The sequence below is a fragment of the Nicotiana tabacum genome, chromosome 13 (genome assembly GCF_000715075.1).
Source record: "Nicotiana tabacum cultivar K326 chromosome 13, ASM71507v2, whole genome shotgun sequence".
Classification (NCBI taxonomy): Eukaryota; Viridiplantae; Streptophyta; class Magnoliopsida; order Solanales; family Solanaceae; genus Nicotiana; species Nicotiana tabacum.
In genome coordinates, this window is record NC_134092.1 from 107,258,873 (window position 1) to 107,280,043 (window position 21,171).

The 21,171-nt window shown below is 38.0% G+C and overlaps 1 protein-coding gene and 1 pseudogene across 1 annotated transcript; one reads left to right on the plus strand and one right to left on the minus strand.

Moving 5' to 3' along the window:
- Positions 1-12,168: 12,168 nt before the first annotated feature.
- Positions 12,169-12,657, minus strand: LOC142168290 (serine/threonine-protein phosphatase 7 long form homolog). Its single transcript, XM_075228952.1, has one exon. The coding sequence runs from the start codon at positions 12,655-12,657 to the stop codon at positions 12,169-12,171; it is 489 nt and encodes a 162-aa protein (XP_075085053.1).
- Positions 12,658-14,648: 1,991 nt separating this feature from the next.
- LOC107798371 (cytochrome P450 71AU50-like) lies at positions 14,649-18,608 on the plus strand (annotated as a pseudogene).
- Positions 18,609-21,171: the final 2,563 nt, after the last annotated feature.

Here is a 21,171-nt window from a genome sequence, read left to right on the forward strand (position 1 = left end):
TTAATTACAATCTAATTTATCGTTTTGTATCAAGTAATTTACATATCCTTATAACTACTAACAAATTCAATTATTATCCGATTTTGAAGGTAAACAAGTGTATCATCATTTTTTGTAATTATCTGTTGTTTCGTGATTCCATCCAATTCCGTGGAGTTAATAGATAAATTATTGTCAGTATAGCAAAGTATGCTCTTTATAATAGAGAAGAAACAATAAGAAGCATATACATAAGATAGCGGATGTAGGGAGTAATCGACATGATAACTCTAACATAAAGTAGTTAGAAAATTTTGACCACAAGACATGGTATTACCTCTTCATATACAATTCAAAGACTACCAGTACTTTGTACGACTCTTGGCATCTCCCGTTGAATTCTATTTATAATATATCATTTCAAATATATGTATCGGGGTTATTCAGCCCTTGTAAAGAAATTTTGATATATATATAAAGCTCTTTCCCTTTCATAGCTTTTGCACTATCTTTTTGCTTTTATTTGTTTTTGCAAAAGTCGAAATGCCTTAGCATGAAATACTTAGGTTATGTTCGAAGGTTCGAACAAATCTTGCCTTTAATGTTACTTTGTGTTAAATTCGAATCAATCTCATTTTTTACTTTGTTCAAGTAAAAGATAAAAGAAGACTTGCGATGAAAATTATTTATTAGTGACGATTGTGGTGGGGCGAAAGAAAAAATAAGTATTATATGATTTGGTATACATGTGCAATGCATATATAGAGTTTGAGTCAAAATTCCTGGGTTCCGATGAATCCATAACTTATAAATTATACATGCCTCCTTAACTGATAATGCATATAGCCCATCCATATTTATTTGGTACTGAGGTGTAATAATAATGTTTTTGGTAATAATACATTAATATTGATCTAATAAAGTCATTACATTGTCTATAGGAGTATCATTTAGAATACTATCATTTGTTAAGTCTAGCCAAATTGTTACATTCTAGCCGAAATATTTTCTTAGAGAATTAATAAGTTGTTTTGGAAGCAGACAAATGGAAATGAAGGAAAGACACGGCTCTCGGGACAATAAGAAAAAGGAAAAAAAGAAAGAAAGAAAGGAGAAGCAACAATAAAAAAAAAACTACTGCTAAGAAGTCTTTATTAGTTAGTAGTAGTACTTTTTTCTATTTCGGAACCAAAATATGATTATTATGGACTCAAAGAACTAAAATATGTGGAAGAAAAACTAACCACCATAATATGTATAGCGCGGCATTTCACCGCGCTATACCTTAACGACACGTTTGTCCGTTAAGGCGTAGCGCGATTATTCACCGTGCTATACTTAATTATTGGGCCCACCTATAATTCTTCTGGTATTGACTGACACACCAGTATTTCAACAGGGTATAACGCGGTGAATTAGCGCGCTATACGTAAAATTTGGGCCCACTAATAATTCTTATGTACTTAGTTGACAGACCAATAATTCTACTGGGTATAGCGCGTATATGTAAGGCACTATACATCAATATTTTCCTTATTTAAAGAGTTTCATGAGGATTTTGTAAAAATCTATTCAGAATCCTTCAAGTCTTCTAAAATCGTTAAATATTTGTTTGTTAAGTTATATTGCATTTTGTCATAATGTCTGAAGAACGAAGAATTATAGTTTCATTATATCGGGGTGGTGAGGTTATGGTAGAGAATAAGTCAGTACGCTATAGTTGTTCTCCACAGTGTCATGTTAAGTTGCCACTTACAATAGAGTACGATAGATTAGTATTGTTGTTATGTAAAAAATATAAGTGTGAGCAAACGTTCGGTGAATATTAAAGTAACCGGAAGATATCCGTATTCTGTTACTCCGCAAGGAGTTTCTTGTTATGTTGAGTTTAACATCTAAGACGATAATACTCTGAAAGATTTTTTGAGGATTCTGAATGAACACCGGGAACTTCTTGTGATAAAAATATTGGAAATGTACGTCAAGGCTGAAGTCGTTCGCAATAATGAGGTTCCACAAAGTAGGGATATCCCTCAATCATCAGGTGGTTATTTTGGAGCAGTTTTAGTCGAAGAGGTTCCGGGTGAAAGAGTCTGTCCTGATCTAAACTTATCTCCACGGGCGAATGAGGAGCGAGGAAATAATTTCTCCCTAGTTTACATAATCCACAAGCCGAGTGGTAAATTTCAATTGTCATTTGTGTTACGATGTTTATTTTTATGTATTGAATTTGTATTAACACTCATATATTCCACAGGGGGTACCGACCAGATATAAATTTTACAAGTTATAAACCAACGGCCAGTTGGAATATGCCTAGTTTTGGTGTGTTGGATCATAGTGGTCTATCCGGGAGTCATCATCAATAGGATAATGTCCATCATGGGATATCAACACATTATAATTTGTAAGTGAAGTGATAAAGTTTATATGTAAAGTTTGGATGAATTTGAGAAACTCATTATTTTATTAGTTGTGCAGTGATAACGAGCAACTTGAAGGTCTTGTCCTTACTCAATTGCCCGAAGGCGACGCATTTAATCGAGATCTGGTAGATGCGCAGAGTCAGAAAGAGAATAGTGATTATGACAACAATGTTGATGAGCCTAGAGATGAGACACCCTTCCCTGATGAGGGTGATGATGAGGAGGAAGAGAATGTTGAACCTAATTTGACGAGGGAGCATGCACCACCTCCCGTTAGACAAAGAGTGTGCCAGTCCCACGTGCCGTTTCATTCAAGGGAGATTCCCTACTTGATCATTTTCCAAGTATGCCGGATGTGGATACCCTCACAAGGGATCTTGACGAAATTCGGACAGCAATGTGGGATGAATCTAAAGCAACGGTGTTGTCAAAGGGCATGCTTTTTGCTGATAAAGCACGCCTAAGCAGGGCAGTACGAATGTACAACATAAAAGAGTGTCATGAGATCGTGGTTCATGAGTCATCTCCGAATGTATACAAGGTTATTTGTCGTAGATGGTTTACGAATTGTAATTGGATGCTGCGTGCGAGGAAGCTGAAAATAAATATATGGGTTGTGGGTAAATACATTGGCACCCATAATTGTGAAATAGACATATTCAGTGGGAATCATTTTAACTTGAATGTTGACTTGATTTCTCTTGTCTTGATTCCACATATTGAAGCGTCCATAAGGTACAAGACCAAAGAGTGTATAACACCTGTCCACTAGGTATATGGGTGTACCATTACCAAAAGAAAGGCGTTTCTCGGGCGCAAACGTGCGTTTGAAATTGTTTATGGTAACTGGGATAAGTCCTTTGCATCTCTACCCAGGTACATGGCTACATTACAACACTTTAACCCCGGGATTATAGTTGAATAGAAGCTTGAGTGGAGTCCGGTATGTGTTCTGGGCATTTAAACCAGCCATTGATGGTTTTGTGCATTGTCGGCCGATAATATCCATAGACAGCACTCATGTCTATGGAAAGTATGATATTAAGTTGTTGATCGCCGTTGCAGTAGATGCTAATGGAAGTATATTTCCCCTAGCATTCAGTATTTGTGCCAATGAAAGCCAAAAGGCGTGGACATTATTTTTGAACCACTTGAAGGAGCACATTGTCAGACAACGTTCAAGTATTTGTCTAATATCTGATCGTCATGGCGGTATTTTAAGTTCTGTACAGAATTTGCGTGCATGGCAGGAACCGTATGCCTACCACCATTACTGTATGAGGCACCTGAAGGCTAACTTCCAGAGGGCTTATCCTAACAAGTACTTGCATGATTTAATGTGGATGGCTACAACAGATCACCAAGAGTGTAAATTCAGGAGGCGAATGGAATTGATCAGAGAGGAAGACCAAGGAGCCTATACTTAGTTGATGCGACATGAGCTTGACAAGTGGACTTTGCATGCGGATGGTGGAAGAAGATGGGGAATTCTAACTACAAATGTGTCAGTCTTTCAACGGGTTATTGAAGTCTGCAGGTGAATTGCACGTCATTGCCATGGTGCTGTTGTCATTCAAGCAGATGGCATAGAGGTTTGTTGAAAGGTCTAGAGGTGCATCCTCATTAATGGAAAGGGGTGTTGAATTCATGCCAATAACAATGAAAAGATTTGAGAAATATAGGAAGCGAGCACAATGGCATTCATTTTTGCAGTATTGCAACGAGCGAAATATTTTTGAAGTTCGCACCGCTATCCATCATAACCGGGGAAATAATACACACACCGTCAATGAAACCAGAAGGTTATGCTCCTATGGAAAATAGTTCATCTATCACATGTCATGATCACATGCCATGAAGTACTTTCAACATATAGGTTTCGCGACAACGAGGTACGTTGATAAAGAATATAGTATTGCTGCATACTTAAACACCTATAGTGGACAGTTGCAGCCAGTGGGTGCTGAGAATTATTATCCGTCGGAACCATTTAAAATAGTGTGTAACAAGGAGTATGTGCGTCAACGACAAGTGCAGAAAAGAACGCGTATACGGAATCAAATGGATGTTGGTGATACTGTTTATGTGCGTAACTGTGGCATATGTTCCCAAACAGGACACGACCATCGTAAATGTCCTTCAGCTTGTTTAGGTAGAGGTGGTTATTCAGCTCCCAGTGGAAGTTCATCCAATGTGCCCAATTATCAAGGATACACGTAGTATTTTGTTACAGTAATTTGTTGTAATAAATGTATGTAAATGTTCAGCTTGCAAAATATATGAAATAAAATTATTATTCCAATGGGGTTAAATCTAATTGATATTTAGAATTAATACTTCAGTACAACAATTTACCATACACCCCAAGAAAAAAAAACAATAGTCATTCGCCATTATCGTCAACGTCTGGAACGATTTCAATGTCATTGTCTTCGTCTTCTTCGTCAACATTGTGTACGCACCCTTCGGGACCGAGGGCATCGTAATCTAAGCTCTAATTGACACACATTTATCGTATTTCATCGTTATCATTAATAAGACCACTTGATTAATTTCTACAACATTATGGGACTCCAACATTTGAGGTAGAAACTTAGGTAGTCCCTCCCACTCGACAACTGTTGAAAAAACAGGATAATTATTGTCTCTATGCAATTTTTTATTTTCGAATAAATCCCAGTACTGATGCTTTTTTCCTCTCAGGTAGTTAAGATCATCCATTGCATGATGAACAGTCAGTGCCTTTTCTATCGCCCTCAATAGTGTTAAGACGTGTTCCATGGAGATCTGTTGAACTACCTTCACCTTTCTGCCTCTTTTTGAACCACTTATTAAATGTTAGTGGCATTTTTTAAATGGATGTTGTAATGTTTCTTCAAATGGTCTTTGAATACAGATGTCTTGGTTCAGTTTATGAAGCTGTCTTATACCCCAAATAATTATTATCACACGAAGCATAGCACGCCACTAATAGGCGTTATGTGTATTCTCTTATTGACCTGAAAAAGATGTCGTTCCTGAAAAAGTTGTCATTCTGGAAAAGCTATATTGTACCCTAAAGAATCATTATCACGCGAAACATAGTGCGCCACCAATATGCGTTATGTGTCTTGTCTTGTCGATCTGAAAAAGCTGTCGTTCTGGAAAAAGTTGTCTTGTACCCTAAAGAATCATTATACCAATATACGTTATGTATTTTATCTTGCCTATAAAAGCCTAGCGCATTTTAGTTATTATTTGCGCTTAACCAAAAAAATAGAAAAACTTTCCATAAAATTTTCTTTTTTCTTGGATTAAGAAATGTATGGACGCAATGACGTAGCAAGGTGTTATTGTGGCAAATGTGCGATTTTGAAGCCATGTTGGTGAAATAGTAATGTGGGGCGCAGACGCTGGATCTGTCAACAACTTGTAAGTTATTGTTTTGGAAAAAATGTTTGTTAATATCTTTTATATAACATGTTAATTAATAGTGTTGTGTTGTAATCCCCCTTGGTAGGTCGGAAATCAATGTAGATTTGAAGAATGGTATGATGAACCCATTAACCAAGATTACTACAAATCAAGTTTGAAGTATGTTTGGAATATGACCGGTGAATACGAACTCCAGATCTTTAAACTACAATAACTTGCGGCAGTGAAGGAGAAACTAAAAGATGCAGAAGAAGAAAAAAATAGGTTGGAAGAGAAATTTAAGTGGTTGAAGCGCAGAATAATGGGCGATAGTGACTAAACAAACACATGGATGTATTGAGTGTGGTATTTTATCTTTATGTTTTACGTGTTATGTATTTTCATTAATTGTACCGAATTTAAATTATGTTAAGTTGTCGCTTATGTTTGTGTGTTGTAGTATTAAACTAATAAATAACCCGATAAATAAAAACACATGCTCAAATAATGTAAAACATAAATAATGTTGCTATTATATACTGAATGTCATATGTACAAATAATAAAAAATGTCAATGTGTCCCACAGCCTGTATGCTTTAAAGCATTGGCTGGCCTGAGGCGCATCACATCCCGTCCGGCTACACTATCAGGATCATCCTCATCATGTCGCCTCTTTATCAGAGGATGCACCACAGCATGATCGTTGGTAAGGCTGGCAGGCTCGGTAGAAGGGGTCAATGGTCTAACAGTAACCTACAGAATAATGAGATATTATAGTAGATGAAATATATACTGCTAATGTACGTGTTAGCTAAAAAATATTTAATGGTCTTACCATGGTCTCGGTGGGCTCCTGAATATAATCATCTGCCTCAGGCATGTTAGTAATTCACAAAGTGGCCTCTGTGATGGGCGGGGATGATGCCTTTAAAAAAAACGCTTTAGATATTGATAACTAATCAATGAAATAAAAAAAATATAAATAATAGTAATATTGTAACGACCCGGGCGGTTGTTTCGAGAGTTATAGCCCTGTTTCTTCCATTTTCGCTTCTTTTGTGCTTTACATCTGTATTATGTCTTACCGGGTTGGTTGGTTCGGGTCCAGAGTAGTTTTGGAGTGAATTGAGATACTTAGTCTCTTAATTGGAAGCTTAAGTTAAAAAAGACGACCGGATGTCGACTTGTGAGAAAATGACCTCGGATTTGAATTTGTATGGTTCTGTTAGCTCCGTTAGGTGATTTTGGACTTAGGAGCGCGTCCGGAATAAGATTTAGAGGTCTGTAGTAAAATTAGGCATGAATTGGCGAGAGTTGGAATTTTGGCGATTTTGGCCGGTAGTGGAAATTTTGATATTAGGGTCGGATTGGATTTTCGGAAGTTGGAGTAGGTTTGTGGTGTTATTTTTGACTTGTGTGTAAAATTTGAGGTAAATTGGACATGGTTTGGTAGGTTTCGGCGTCGTTGTGGAATTTGGAAGTTTAGAAGTTTTTTAGACTTGAATTCGGGTGTAATTTGGTGTTTTGATGTTGTTTTGAGGGATTTAAAGGTTCGACTAAGTTTGTATCGGGTTATTAGACTTGTTGGTATAATTGGTTGAGATCCCGGAGGCCTTGGGGTGATTTCGGGTGGTTAACGGCTTGATGGGAGTTGAGGAACTACAGCTGAAGCTACTGGTTTAACCGCACCTGCGGAGTGGGAACCGCAGGTGCGAGCCCACAGAAGCGAAGGAGGAGCCGCAGATGCGGTTAAGGAGGATCTGGGCAGAGGACGCAAGTGTGATGGCATTCCCGCACCTGCGATGCTCGGAAAAACGGATTTAGGGGCGCATGTGCAAGTTTGGACCGCAAGTGCAATGTAGTTCCCGCACCCGCGAAGAGCACAGATGTGGTCACTTGATTGCAAGAGCGGAGGCAGTGTTTTAGTGCTTTTTCCGCAGATGTGGCTACGCGGATGCGGAAATGGAGCCGCAGGTGCGAGAAGTCTGGGCAGAACCTAAAAATAGAAGACTTCGAGATTTTTCATTATTTTTTAGCTCGGATTTTGGGGATTTTGAGAGAGATTTTGGAGTAATCACTGAGGTAAGTTCCTTGTGCCTATTTATCTTCAATAATGGTGTTTACCCACTGATTTTTACACCTAGTTGGTGAGTGTTTGAGGTGAGATTTGGGAAGTTAGGGCTTGGGAATTGGAGAGTGAATTTTGGGGTTTTGGAGGGGCAATTGAGGTCGAATTTTGATAAATTTGGTATGGTTAAACTCGTGAATGAATGGGCTTTCGGGTTTTGTGACTTTCTTCGGGTTTCGAGACGTGGGCCTGGACTATATTTTAGTAGTTTTCTTGTGGAATTGATCCTTTTAGCCAATATTGATTATCTTGTATTGTTAGTGGCTAGATTTGGGGAATTTGGAGACCGATTCGAGAGGAAAAGACTTTTCGGAGTAGGATTTCTGCGCGGTTGAGGTAAATAACAGTCTTAAATATGGTTTTGAGGGTATGAAACCCCGAGAATTGGTATGATTTGAATATTGGGAGGTGAGGCACATGCTAGGTGACAGGCGTGTGAGCGTGCATCCTGAGGGATTGTGACTTGGTTCGTCCCGAGAGACTGTAAAGTCGAATAGCCATTGTTATTACTTGTTATTCTGTGTCTTTGAGCAATTGACTGCCTTTCATGTTAGAGACCATGCTTAGGCCATATGATATCATTGTTGGGACCCGCAGCAGATGTATACTTGTTGAATTGACTGCTAATTGTTGTCTTGTACTCAGTCACAGTCTTAGTTGTGTGTTATATCTTCGTTCCCTCCCATTTCTTGTTGATACTTGTTGTATTCTCTATTTGGGCTAATTATTATGATATTCTGTGAGCCCGAGGGGCTGGAGAGGTTAGTGACTGAGATAGGGCATGAGTGCCGAGCTACGATATGTGAGGTATATGGATCGGGTTGCACGCCGCGACTTAGACAAGGCCTAAGTGCCGAACTACGAGTTGTGAGGTATATGGATCGGGTTGCACGCCGCAACAATATTGGATCGGGTTGCACGCCGCAACAATATTGGATCGGGTTGCACGCCGCAACAATATTGGATCGATTTGCACGCCGCAACAATATAGTGCTTGGGCTGAAGGAGCCCCTCCGGAGTTTGTACACCCCCAGTGAGCGCAGGTACCTATTGAGAGTGTGTATTGAGGGATGAGAGCCAAGAGTATGAGTTGTTGAGATGAGTTGAGTGACTGCTGCCTTGAGAGGTTGTACTTGCTTTTATTTATTCTTGCACTTAGTTGTTATTTGTTATTGTTGTGTAATTTCTGGAAGATTCGTATCGGTTTTACTTGAGCTCGAATTGATTTGACTTATACCACCGGATTTGAAAGCATGTTCACTCTTTACTGAAAACTTTTGAAATGATCTGTAATTTTATAGTTTGTCACTGCTTCTCAGTTCCTTATTTAATTCTGTTACTTGCTTAGTTGGTTGTACTCATGCTACACTCTACACTTCATGAGCAGATCCAGGTGTGCACTATTCTGGCGATAGCTGAGTTCATGCGCAAGCTGATTATCGGAGACTTACGAGGTAGTTGCCGGAGTCTGCAGTCCTTGGTTCTCCTTTCTTATTATATTTTCTCTCTTGTATTGGCATTTGGCACAGACTGTAGTAGACTCTATTTCTAGATTGGTTGTTAGATGCTCATGACTTAGTGACACCCCAATGTCGGACTATCATTCTGCATTTGCGTTTTGGTTTTTACCCTGTTATTATGTAAACCTTCAGTTAATTTAATTGCTTTAGCTCACTTCTATTATATATTGAAAGCATATTGAGAATATCGGGTTTCCTATTTCCACGATAGGCGCCATCACGATTGGTTAGGTATTTGGGTCGTGAAAAATACAAACAAACCTGTGCCTGTGAAAGATCCTCAGCATCCCTCGATGATGAACCATAACTCAATCGGCATCCACTATTCACATCTCGTGTCGGACGATCATCAGCAACCGCCGATGACTCTGGGGGACGAGGAAAATACTTATCCTACTCATGTCGCATAATGGACATGCCTGCGATCAACAATGGAGCTGATGGGGTCACCTGGCATCAGCTAAAGGCTGAATGACAACATATCATGAGGAGCATCGTCTGGCTCAGGGTGGTCACCCGGTTGATCAACTCCAAAATCCTCAACAGATGGCTCAACGCCCTATTGTTGGGGACCACGTCCTTACCGAACCCCACGACCTCGTGGGACACCTCTTCCTCTATGGGCACGCCTGCCACGTCGACCACGTTCAGGCTCCACTGCTGGCCCACGATGGTACTGCTATTCCAGTAGATAATCAGCCTTGTGTCCTAAGCGCTCATAATCTGGGGCTCGCCTCAATGTTCGGGAAGCCAGATCTGTAACCTAGCGGCCATACTCGTGCAAAGCTGCCGCTCCCTTGCCGGTATATTGCTGCATCTACAGCCCAATTGGTAGAAAAGATGTAAGTAGGGGTGGGCATAATACTGACCGAACCGAAAAAACCGGCCGAATCAAAAATTTCGGTTTTGATTTTTCGGTTTATTCGGTCGATTTGCGATTTATAGTTTTAAAAAGTTCAGTGTTCGGTTTGGTGATCGATTTTAATGGTTCGATTTTCGGTTAAACCAAAAAATCGAATTTATTTAGCCTAAACCCAAAACCGAATTATTGTTGCACTAATATTACTACTGGAGAAACATCATTTTTGTTTGTTTACTTTTTGTTGTCACTTGGTATAATCTTCGAAAATGGAGCAACTTACTACTGCACTAAGTAACACAACGCCTCATATTATTTAACCTGACTCTTTGTTCTTTTACTAAATAAGCACATTTTCTTGTAAAAGCACATCTTTTGTTGTAAATAGAAGAAGAAGAGCGACAGCAACGAGCTAAGTTTTCTTTTTTGGACCGTTTTCATTTGTCATCTAAGTAAAATTGTCGTGGAACAAAGAGAGCAAAATCAAGAAAATTTGTAGAGATCTGTTGTTGGACTTGGAGTTTTTGGTTACCCTTTTTGGCTATTCTCTCAAGTAATCTATTTTTATTGTTTCGTACTATTTTTGTCATGGCTTGAAATTCAAAAACCGAACTGAAGTTATTATGATTCGGTTTTGGTTATTAAAATCACAAACCGAAAATCGAATAAACCGAACCGAACCGACCGATGCCCACCCTTAAATATAAGCCAATAGCCTGTACAACATATAAAATATTAATTACGGAACGTTAGGTTAACGTTATAAGTAAGTATAATAGATAACATACCAGTGCCTCATGCCTCCCGGCATATGGATTGTACCAACCACCAGCGCGATGAACAAGATTCCTGACAAAAAGTCGGGTAATGCTGCGGTACCATCCCATATACTCATACTCACCATCTGTATGCTCAGGTGGAGGGGGTGGCGGAGTCAGGTCATGCCGACGGTCCCAAATCTCAATCTATGCCTCTAGCCAGGCCACGTAGGTCTGGTCAACCCTGGAATGATTATCCCGCTGGTAATGTGTCCTAAGCCAAGCGGGAGGAGTAGGTACAAGATGCGTTCGACCAAACTGGTGAATGACTCACTCGATGGGATGATGCTCGACAATATCGATACACGTTAATGGGACGGAAGAGCTCCATATAAGTCGGTCAGTCGAGCAATAATCGGGCAAACCAGCTATTAGCTGGTCATGGCCCCCATATGAACTATTAAGTAAAAACAGGAATCGTGAGTAAATGCAACACATATAAAGCCAGGCCATGTAACTTAAGTATACATGTACCTGCGCGTCCTCCAGCAAATCCAACAAATCCCTGCAATAGGGGAGATTATGTCGAGCCTCGACCTCGCGTCTGTAGCCTCGCCTATCAACCCACCTCTTAGCTTAAGGGAGAAACGGTGGAGGTGGTGCATCCGGAGCGATGGGTGGTAGAGGTGGCTGCAACTGCAAGAACCGCTCCCAGGACCAACCCTAATATACAATGTGGACGTAAAATTTAAGGTATATTTTTACTATGTATATTATAATCATGAAAATAATTGACTATGTTTTCACCTGCAGCAACGGCAAAAATACGGCAATGCCCCGTTGGGTGCCCATTCTCGCCCGACACATCTACCTATACAAGTAACCTAGAACAGCTGCACCCCAGCTGTAACCAGGTATATCATCTAGCCGCTCAAGATGATGAAGAAATCTCAAGCTGACTAGGTTTTCCGAAGTGTTCGGGAACAATACCCCACCAAACATAAGCGGCATCAACAATCTTGTGTACCGATCGATATGAAGATCCGGTGTATCTTCTATAATGTCTGTATCCATTACCTCCAGATGCAGTCAGACGGGCGTCAACTACAAACGACTGGCCCCACTCAATGCAGCCTCCTCTGCTTGCTGGAAACTGGTGAGTCGCTGCAATATCTCCAGGTACTGCAATCCCGTATATTCTCTGAGAGCATGTGGGTAAACTACGGGATGTCCATCAACCGACAGCCCATACAAAACCTCCACGTCCTGAAGCGTGATAGTAGCCTCACCAATGGGTAAATGAAACGTGTGTGTATCTGGTCTCCACCACTCTATCAAAGCCGTGATCAACGACCAGTCCAACTGCAACCGCCCAATCTCTATGATCTTGTAGAAACTCGTATCCTGAAGGCGTCTGACTATACGAGGATGGAGTGGTTGGGCCTTAAGAAAGTACCACATATCATCTACGCGTATAGCGCGGAATGTCTGGGCCAAACACTGCCCCTCCCATATGTACGAAGACCTATGCTCGGCCTGTAGCAACAGTAGCTCTAGCGATGCAGGTCCGGGATGCACATGCGGAACCTCCATGACGACTACTGTAAATTGAACAATATTAATTAAAGTATTTTTCTTTTTTATTGCTTAACATCTTTAAATATATTGCAATATCTTTAATATTAAAATTTATTCGATATTTTTACTATATTGTTAATTAGGTTGATACATTCGATATTTTTATATGTTACTTTAATATTTTATATGTTACTTTAATATTTTATATGTTAGTTTACTATTTTTACTATATTTTATATGTTAGTTTACTATTTTATATGTTAGTTTATTACTTACCTATTTTTTATTATAATAAAATTAAATAATTAATTTTCATAACTATAAAAAATTTAATTATTAAATATTCATAAAACAATACTTAGTTTGACAAATATTGTTGTTTTCTAATGTTATTTTTTTACGTTTGTTGACTAGAATTCGAGAGAGTTTATGTTTGAACTATCAACGTTTTCAGATATTTTTGGGTTTAATAGATAATTAAATGATTAATTTCAATAGCTACAAAGATACTACGCTAAAGGGCACTATATTTTACTACGCTAAAACGGCACTACATTACAAGTACGAGCACTATATTAAAATTACGGGCACAAGATACCACTACAGGGAACTAAAGTCACATATTCATATATGTACGACAATAACATCTAAATAAGATTAATTACTCCTAAAATAATAATTTATCTATTTTACTAATCTTTTAGAAAATAACTAATCTAAACCGGATAAAAATAATAAATTAATTTAATCACAAAATAATCACGAAAACATATATACCAAAGTAAAAATTAACTAATTAACATTTTTTAACAACTAATAACAATTTCATTATTTTACTAATATTTTTATCACACTAATATAATCCGGATAAAAAATAACAAGTTAATTAAATCGCAAAAAATCACGAAATAACATAGAACACAGTAAAAATAACTAATAGACATTTTTTATACATGAGTTTTAACAAAAAAATAAGTCGGAATACCTCGATTTAAATATTTTTGAAAGTAAGATTCGGTGATTTGGAGCCGAAACAAGCAACCCACTACGAGATAACGCCTTAGATACGATTTGGGACCGAAAATTTACACTTTTTGTTAGACCGGTGGGCTCCACCCGAGTATTTTTCGTTAAAAATGGAGGAGGGGGGTGGGCTCCACCCGAGTTTTTTCCGTTAAAAAGTGGGGGGAGGGGGGGCTTCTGTTTTTGGGGAAGAAGATGGTATTTATGTAGGTATAATGATAAGTAGGGATTTTAACTTGTTATTTGCTCTCAATAAAGACGTTATACCTTCTCGCCCATTTAAGTTCAAATATAACGCGATATTTTACCGCGTTATACCTTAACGGACAAACGGTCGTTAAGGTATAGCGCGGTGAAATGCCGCGCTATATATATTATGGTGGCCAATTTTTTTTCCCACATATTTTGGTTCTTTAAGTCCAAAAACGAACCATATTTTGGTTCCGAACTTTATTTTTTTTCCTTCCTTCTTTCAATTATGTTTGCTTCCAAAAAGAACTTACTAATTTTATAAAAGCATTTCAGCTAAAATTAGTAGTATTCTTTCGGTCCCAATTTATATGATACCTTTTTCGACCTCTTTCCTTATTTGGAAACAATTTACCTTTATGCAATGATTTATAGCCACACAAAATATATGTGCCTCATTTTACACCACAAGTTCAAAAGTCTTCTCTTTTCTTAAATTTCGTGTCCAGCCAAATGGGTTCACATAAATTGAAATGGAGGGAGCAATATTTTTTATTATTAATAATAACTTAACTTTAAAATGCACAATTTACTTTAATTATATTTGTAGTGACACAAATATTTATAGTTTCTTTAGTCCATAAGTTTCAGAAATATTTCTTCTTTTTAAAAGTTTATATCCAGTCACAGTCACACAGGTCATCACATCAATTAAGACGAAGCGAGTAGTAGTTATTGTTTCTTATTCTTTCTTTCTTTCTTTCTTTGTATTTGTCGTGAGAGTCTTTTACTCCATTTCTACAATCATTTGTCTGCTTTTAAAAAGACGTTAGTACTACCATTATTTTCCTCATTTTCCACCATGGCTTCTATCTGGCTAGCTCTTGCGTTAGTTGCACTGCCTTTTCTTCTGCAGAAAATGTTCAAGTTGAAGAAGAAACTTCCTCCGGGGCCAAGAGGGCTTCCACTTCTCGGGAATCTTCACATTATAGGTGAAAATCTTCACCAAGATCTTTATAAAATAGCCAAGAAATATGGTCCTATTATGACCATCCGCTTTGGTCTTGTTCCTACTATAGTTGCTTCCTCTCCTCATGCTGCAGAACAATTATTGAAAAAGCATGACCTAATTTTTGCAAGTAGACCATATCATGCAGCTTGTCATTATATTTTTTATAATCAAAGAAATCTGATCATGGCCAAATACAGTCCATATTGGAGAAACATGCGTAAATTATGTACTCTACAATTGCTAAGCCGTGTCAAGATCAATTCATTTCAACCTATGAGAAAACAAGAGCTTGAAATTCTCGTGAATTTTCTCAAAAATGCAGCATTGAATCAAGATGAAGTTGATCTTAGTGCTAAAGTTGCATATCTTAGCGCCGACATGGCTTGTCTTATGGTATTTGGGAAAAAGTATAATATCGGTGAGGATAATAAGGGTTTCAAAGGGGTGATTCAAGAGACATCGCATATAGCAGCAACGCCAAATGTTGCTGAATTATTTCCTTTTCTCCGTTTTCTTGATCTCCAAGGATTGGCTCGTCGAATGAAACAAGTAGCTAAGAGTTGTGATGAGTTTTTGGAGAATGTTATTGACGAACATGTTCGTTTATCCACTGATGAGAAGAAGCAAACTAGTGATATTGTTGATACACTGATGGGAATTATGCAATCTGGAGAAGCTGAATTCGAGTTCGATCGTTGCCATGTCAAAGCTGTTTTGCTGGTAATGTTCATTAGATTCAGTATAATTACTTATTCATTTTCTGTTTGCCTTAAACTATGATAGTAGGCACGCAGTTCACGTACATGGTTTTTTTCTGCTTAGGAGGAAAAATGCAATGAAAACATCATAGGCAACCAAAAATTGGCTAGCCAAAAATTGGATTGGCTAGCCCGTACTATTTTTACTTGAAAACAAATTAAAATCTGATAACAGAAATATAGATATGCTTTTACAAACTTTAACAAAATAGCCCGTACTATTTTTACTTGAAATCATGATAGAATCTTATAACAGAAATATAGATTTTCAAGTAGAATCTTATAACAGAAATATAGATATGCTTTTACAAATTAACTTTAGCAAAATACGCACATAATCTTATTATAAGGCACCTAAGCCTGTTAGGTGGCTGGTCAGCCTGGTAAAAATCCAAACCGGAATAGCCTTATTGGGCCCAAGGGAGAGCTGCGTGGGGGTACCGAGGAGAGGGTTGGGCCGAACAAGGCACTGGACCTGATAGACCAGCCTAGGTGCTAGTTCGGGTCTCGTCCCACTGCAGAACTGGATTTGCATGTAAGGTGGTTTGGCCTAGCCAATTACGAGAAAAATAATTATTTTCTATTCAATTTACAAGTTCTCCTAAATTGGTATAGGATAGGGGTTGTGCTAGACACATTTTTCCTCTAAAAAGATCAGCCCCCAACCCGGCTAATTAGGAGCAGTTCGGCCCGACTCAAAATCGGGCCGACAGAGCTCACCCTAGCCCGGCTCATTCCAGCCCATCCGAGTTTATATGAAGAACAACATTTTGTAGTAAAAATAGCACGGGCTAGTCAGTTTTCGGACTAGTAATTCAAAAATAATTAGCGTTTGCAAAGTTATTGAACAATAGCCACTATTTTGCTGCAACACGGACCGGTCCAGCATAATATACTGGAGATTGGTGCATATGTGTATGAACTTCGAGTATATTATGCTGGAACTCCAACACGTGGAAAGTTCCAGCATAATATACTGGAGATTGGATCACTTGTGTATGAACTTCCAGCATATTATGCCGCATCGGTATATTATAATGGAACTCCAGCATATTATACTGGAGTTCCAGTATAGTATATTATGCTGGAATATTTTTCGAATTTTAAACAGTGTTTTCGTTCAGATTTATCTTTACATGAAAAGTGGCTAAATTTCGATTATTTTTCAAATTGTGGCTATTTTTCAATTACCACATGTAAATCTGGCTATTTTTGAATTTCTCCCCATTTTGTACATATAGAGTGTATATGACTCATAGAGCAAATATCTTAAGGTGTAGAGCATCCATGGCACAAAAGCCTCAACGTCAAGGCTTTAGCTCCATGAGATTTCGATATCTTCCAATGGGGTTGCACATTTTGAAAAGGATTAGAATTGCACATTTTGCTTCAAGAAAGGGGGAAATTTAACAATAGAATATTCATTTTCTTTACACAAATTCCAATCCTGATTGCTTCGAATCTAGTATGTAGATGTTACAATTACGTATCTTTTGGAAATGTATAACATGCTGCAAAACTAGGAGCTTCAGTTGATTTATAACAGTTTCCTAAGACTTGGGCGATTTCCATCAATGATTGATCATTATATTTTCTATCACTTCACCAATTAGGTTAAAGAAATTAAAGTAGTTACTTGTGTCTATTAATTTAGATATTGATCTCTGGTCACAACTATTAACAATTTCTCAAAATTTGCGAGCTCTATTTTTGTGTATACTTCAAAATCATCTAAATACACCCTTAACTGAAGCATAATGGTACGTATACATGGGCAAATTTAAAGGGTGACTATAGGGCATGTGAACCTATGGTCTTTTCGTAAAATTAGATATTTTATGTACATATTTTCTAAAATTGGTATAATATTTACTGTTGTCACTTATGCTCCAAAAAGGTTGAATGACGCAATTGGTTAGATGTTTCAAAACCCAGTCGGGTTCTAGCTTGCACAGTCGCCCGGTCTTCTTTATTTTTTACTCCTTTTTTTAGTAGCGTACTGAGTGGCGAAGCTACGTAGTTCCAAGGGTGGTCAACTGACCATCATTCATCGAAAAATTACACGGTATATATAGCTAAAATATTAGATTTTAGTGGTATATAATATATATTGAACACCCTTTATCAGAGATTTTTTTAACTTCTTTCAAATTTGAATACCCTGGATGAAGTTCTTGGCTTCGCCACTGAGTGTACTCATGTAAGTGCACTTAATACAGGACTTGTTGGTAGCTTCAATGGATACTTCATCAGCAGCAATTGAATGGATATTATCAGAAATTTTTAGGCATCCAGATGTGATGAAGAAACTCCAAAAAGAGTTGGAAAAAGTAGTTGGTAGAAACAGAAGGGTGGAAGAATCAGACTTAGAAAACCTACAATATTTAGATATGGTCATAAAAGAAGGCTTTAGGCTGCATCCTGTTGCACCCTTATTGCTTCCCCACGAGTCCATTGAAGATTGCATAGTTGATGGCTTTCACATACCTAAAGGATCCCGAGTTTTGGTTAATGTCTGGGCAATAGGGAGGGATTCAGACACTTGGATTGAGCCAGAAAAGTTCAAACCTGAGAGGTTTCAAGGAAGCAACATCGATCTTCGAGGACAAAATTTTCAACTTTTACCATTTGGCTAAGAAGTTGCCCTGGTTTGCAATTAGGACTCACCATTGTTCGTTTGGTCGTAGCACAATTAGTTCATTGCTTTGATTGGGAGTTACCAAATGGTATGGTGCCAAAAGATATTGACATGACTGAGAAATTTGGTTTAGTAACAGCTAAAGCTCAACATCTAATGGCTATTCCTAATTATCGGCTGCATATTTAGTAAATGCAAATGTCAAAAGAAATCAAAGAGGTGCACTGTCTGTGGTTTGAATAAGACGAAGGTAAGACAAATAGGAAAGTATTTGCCTTATTTTCAATTGTATATTGAACTTATTTTCAGAAAAAAAGTTTGCAAGCGTGTGGAATGTTATCACGTATTATTACTTGTTACTTGTGAGTAAAGTTAAAGCCCGAAAGGACTATGTCCTTTTTGTTTCAAATTTGGATTAGTAATTTTACCAAATAATCTCTTGCTTCACAAAAATAATGTGAAATGATTTTTCTAAAGTTTGTTTCCGGCTAAGTTGCGCGAACTATTCGATTTTGGTGTCATCCCCGTTCTGATACGAGACGGGGACGGGGACAAGGACGGGATACGTGTCGGATTCGGTCAACTGACTTCGGACACTTTGACCGGAGTCCATCGACAAATTTGGAAGAAAAATTGAGATTTGATTTTTCAAAATAAAAAATAAAACAGATTTAGGACAATGAAAAAATAATGTCCATCTTGGAGAATGAAAGATTGAATTCTACAATATTCATGTAAGTTTTTCGCAGAATATCTCTCAAAATTTACAATATTTTTAAAGCTCTATTTTTTATAAGCCGAATTCCCGCACCCGTATCCATATTCGGATCCGCACCCCCGAATCTTAAAATTTAGATTTTGCTGAATTCGATACTCGAATCCGTCCCCGTATCGGATACCCGCACCCGAGTCCAAGCAACTTAGGTTTCAAGTACTTTTAATTTTTTTTTTTTAAAAAAGGGTCAAATACCTAGATAGCACCTTAAACTTGGCACTTTTTGTAAGTTAAACTTAGCAAGTGACCTCATAGACACTTTTACCTAGCAGAGGTGTGTCTCTTGAACACCTTATGTCACATGGCATTTTGCGTATTTTGCACTTACATATGGAGATGGACGCGTGAAAATTTGAAATCAGGTGTTTCTCCCTTTTTGTTTTCCTCAATATTTTCAATATATCTAGCTTTTATTTCTGCCAATCACCCTCCCTGTACTTGACCAAAGTGGAAATAATAATATCATTAGCGCTCATGCGGCAAAGGAAGCGCGCCTATTTTCTTATTTTTTGTTTGCTGATTTAAGGTCTCACTCTGTTTGTTTGTTTTTACTGAAAATGGTCAAAATTGCTCTTACACTATTGGATATTATTTAAAATTATCTTTTGTTATACTATTTGGTAGATTGGGTCCCTACCGTAATATTCTTGTTCAAATCTATCCCTAATTTAGACGCAAGCCACGTGTCACTCCCAGACTCAATTAACCCATCTCCAATACCCGAAACCATCTCTTATCCGCCCCATAACCCGACCCTAAACACGTCACTCTCAATTAACCTTTCGTTTACCCCACTATCACGAAAATAATCCCACCCTATTCGGATCTATCTCTCACCCGAATCTATTTTAGTCAAATCTTCTTCTTCGTCTGAAGCTTCTCTCAGCTTCCACTGTTTGTTCATGACGTCATTTTTAATCGTTGAAATTCAAATATAATAAAAATATAGTGGGTAAGCAACCCCTTTTAGATTCTTAAGCTTAAAGTAATATTTTATTTCTTTGATTAAACCTTTTTAACTTCTCACCAATCACTATCCCCAACTAACGCTTTTTCTCTTCAAAAATCTTAAAGACCACTCTTTTATTCACTAAAATTGAGGATTCTTCAAGATCTTGACATCATTTTGAATTTTATACTGAAAAAATGAAACGGTTAGCAGCGTTACAACAAGGTCGCTGGAGCAACAACTTTAGAGGATCGTTAGATTCGTTGTCTGATGGGTATGTTAAGTCTCCGGCGACTATTTTCTGGCTTGTGCTACATGGGGTTTGCTCTTTGATCAGTTTAGTTTTGGGTTTCAAGTTTTCACGCTTAGTGTTCTTCCTTTTTTTCACTAATAGTTCTTCACCATCTCCAAACAGTGTTTTATTTCATGATCCGACTAAGATGACGTCATTATCCGGTAATAGTACAACGACGATGGAGGAAGAGGTGGCGGTGCTAAGGAGGAGTAGTAGTAGTAGGGTGCTGGTAGGGTGGCATGTGATATTTAATACAGCCGTGGCGCCAACCAAATGCTATTGAGGTGGAGTTAATTGAGAGTGGCAGGTTTAGGGTCGGGTAACGGGGCAGATAAGAGAGACTTTAGGTATTTTAAATGAGGTATGGGTCAATTGAGTCTGGGAGTGACACGTGGCTTGCCGTCTAAATTAGGGGTAACAGTAGGGATCCAATCGACTAAATAGTATAACGAAGGACAATTTTAAACAATATCCCATAGTACAAAGACAATTTTGACCTTTTTCCGTTATTTTTAATATCAACAATGATGTATCCCTTGACGCCATGAGCTCCCAGGACATTAGCCACATATTCCTGTTTGGCCAAGCTTTTTTCTTGGCCAAAAGTATTTTTTTTGTCAAAATTATTTTTTTCTCAAAGTTAAAGTGTTAGGCCAAGTTTTTTTTAAGGAAAAAAGTGCTTTTGAGTAGAAGCAGTTTTTGAGAAGCACAAAAAAGTAGCTTCTCCCTAGAAGTATTTTTTTGAAAAGCACCTTATTGTGACATAACTTTGTGTTATCGGAAAGTTGATAGAAATACTATTTTGGCGGAAATTACTGCTGTGAAGGAGGACTGCCGATGTCATGAGTTGGACATCATTGCTCCTGACCTATCGGAGCGAGTGACCCTTC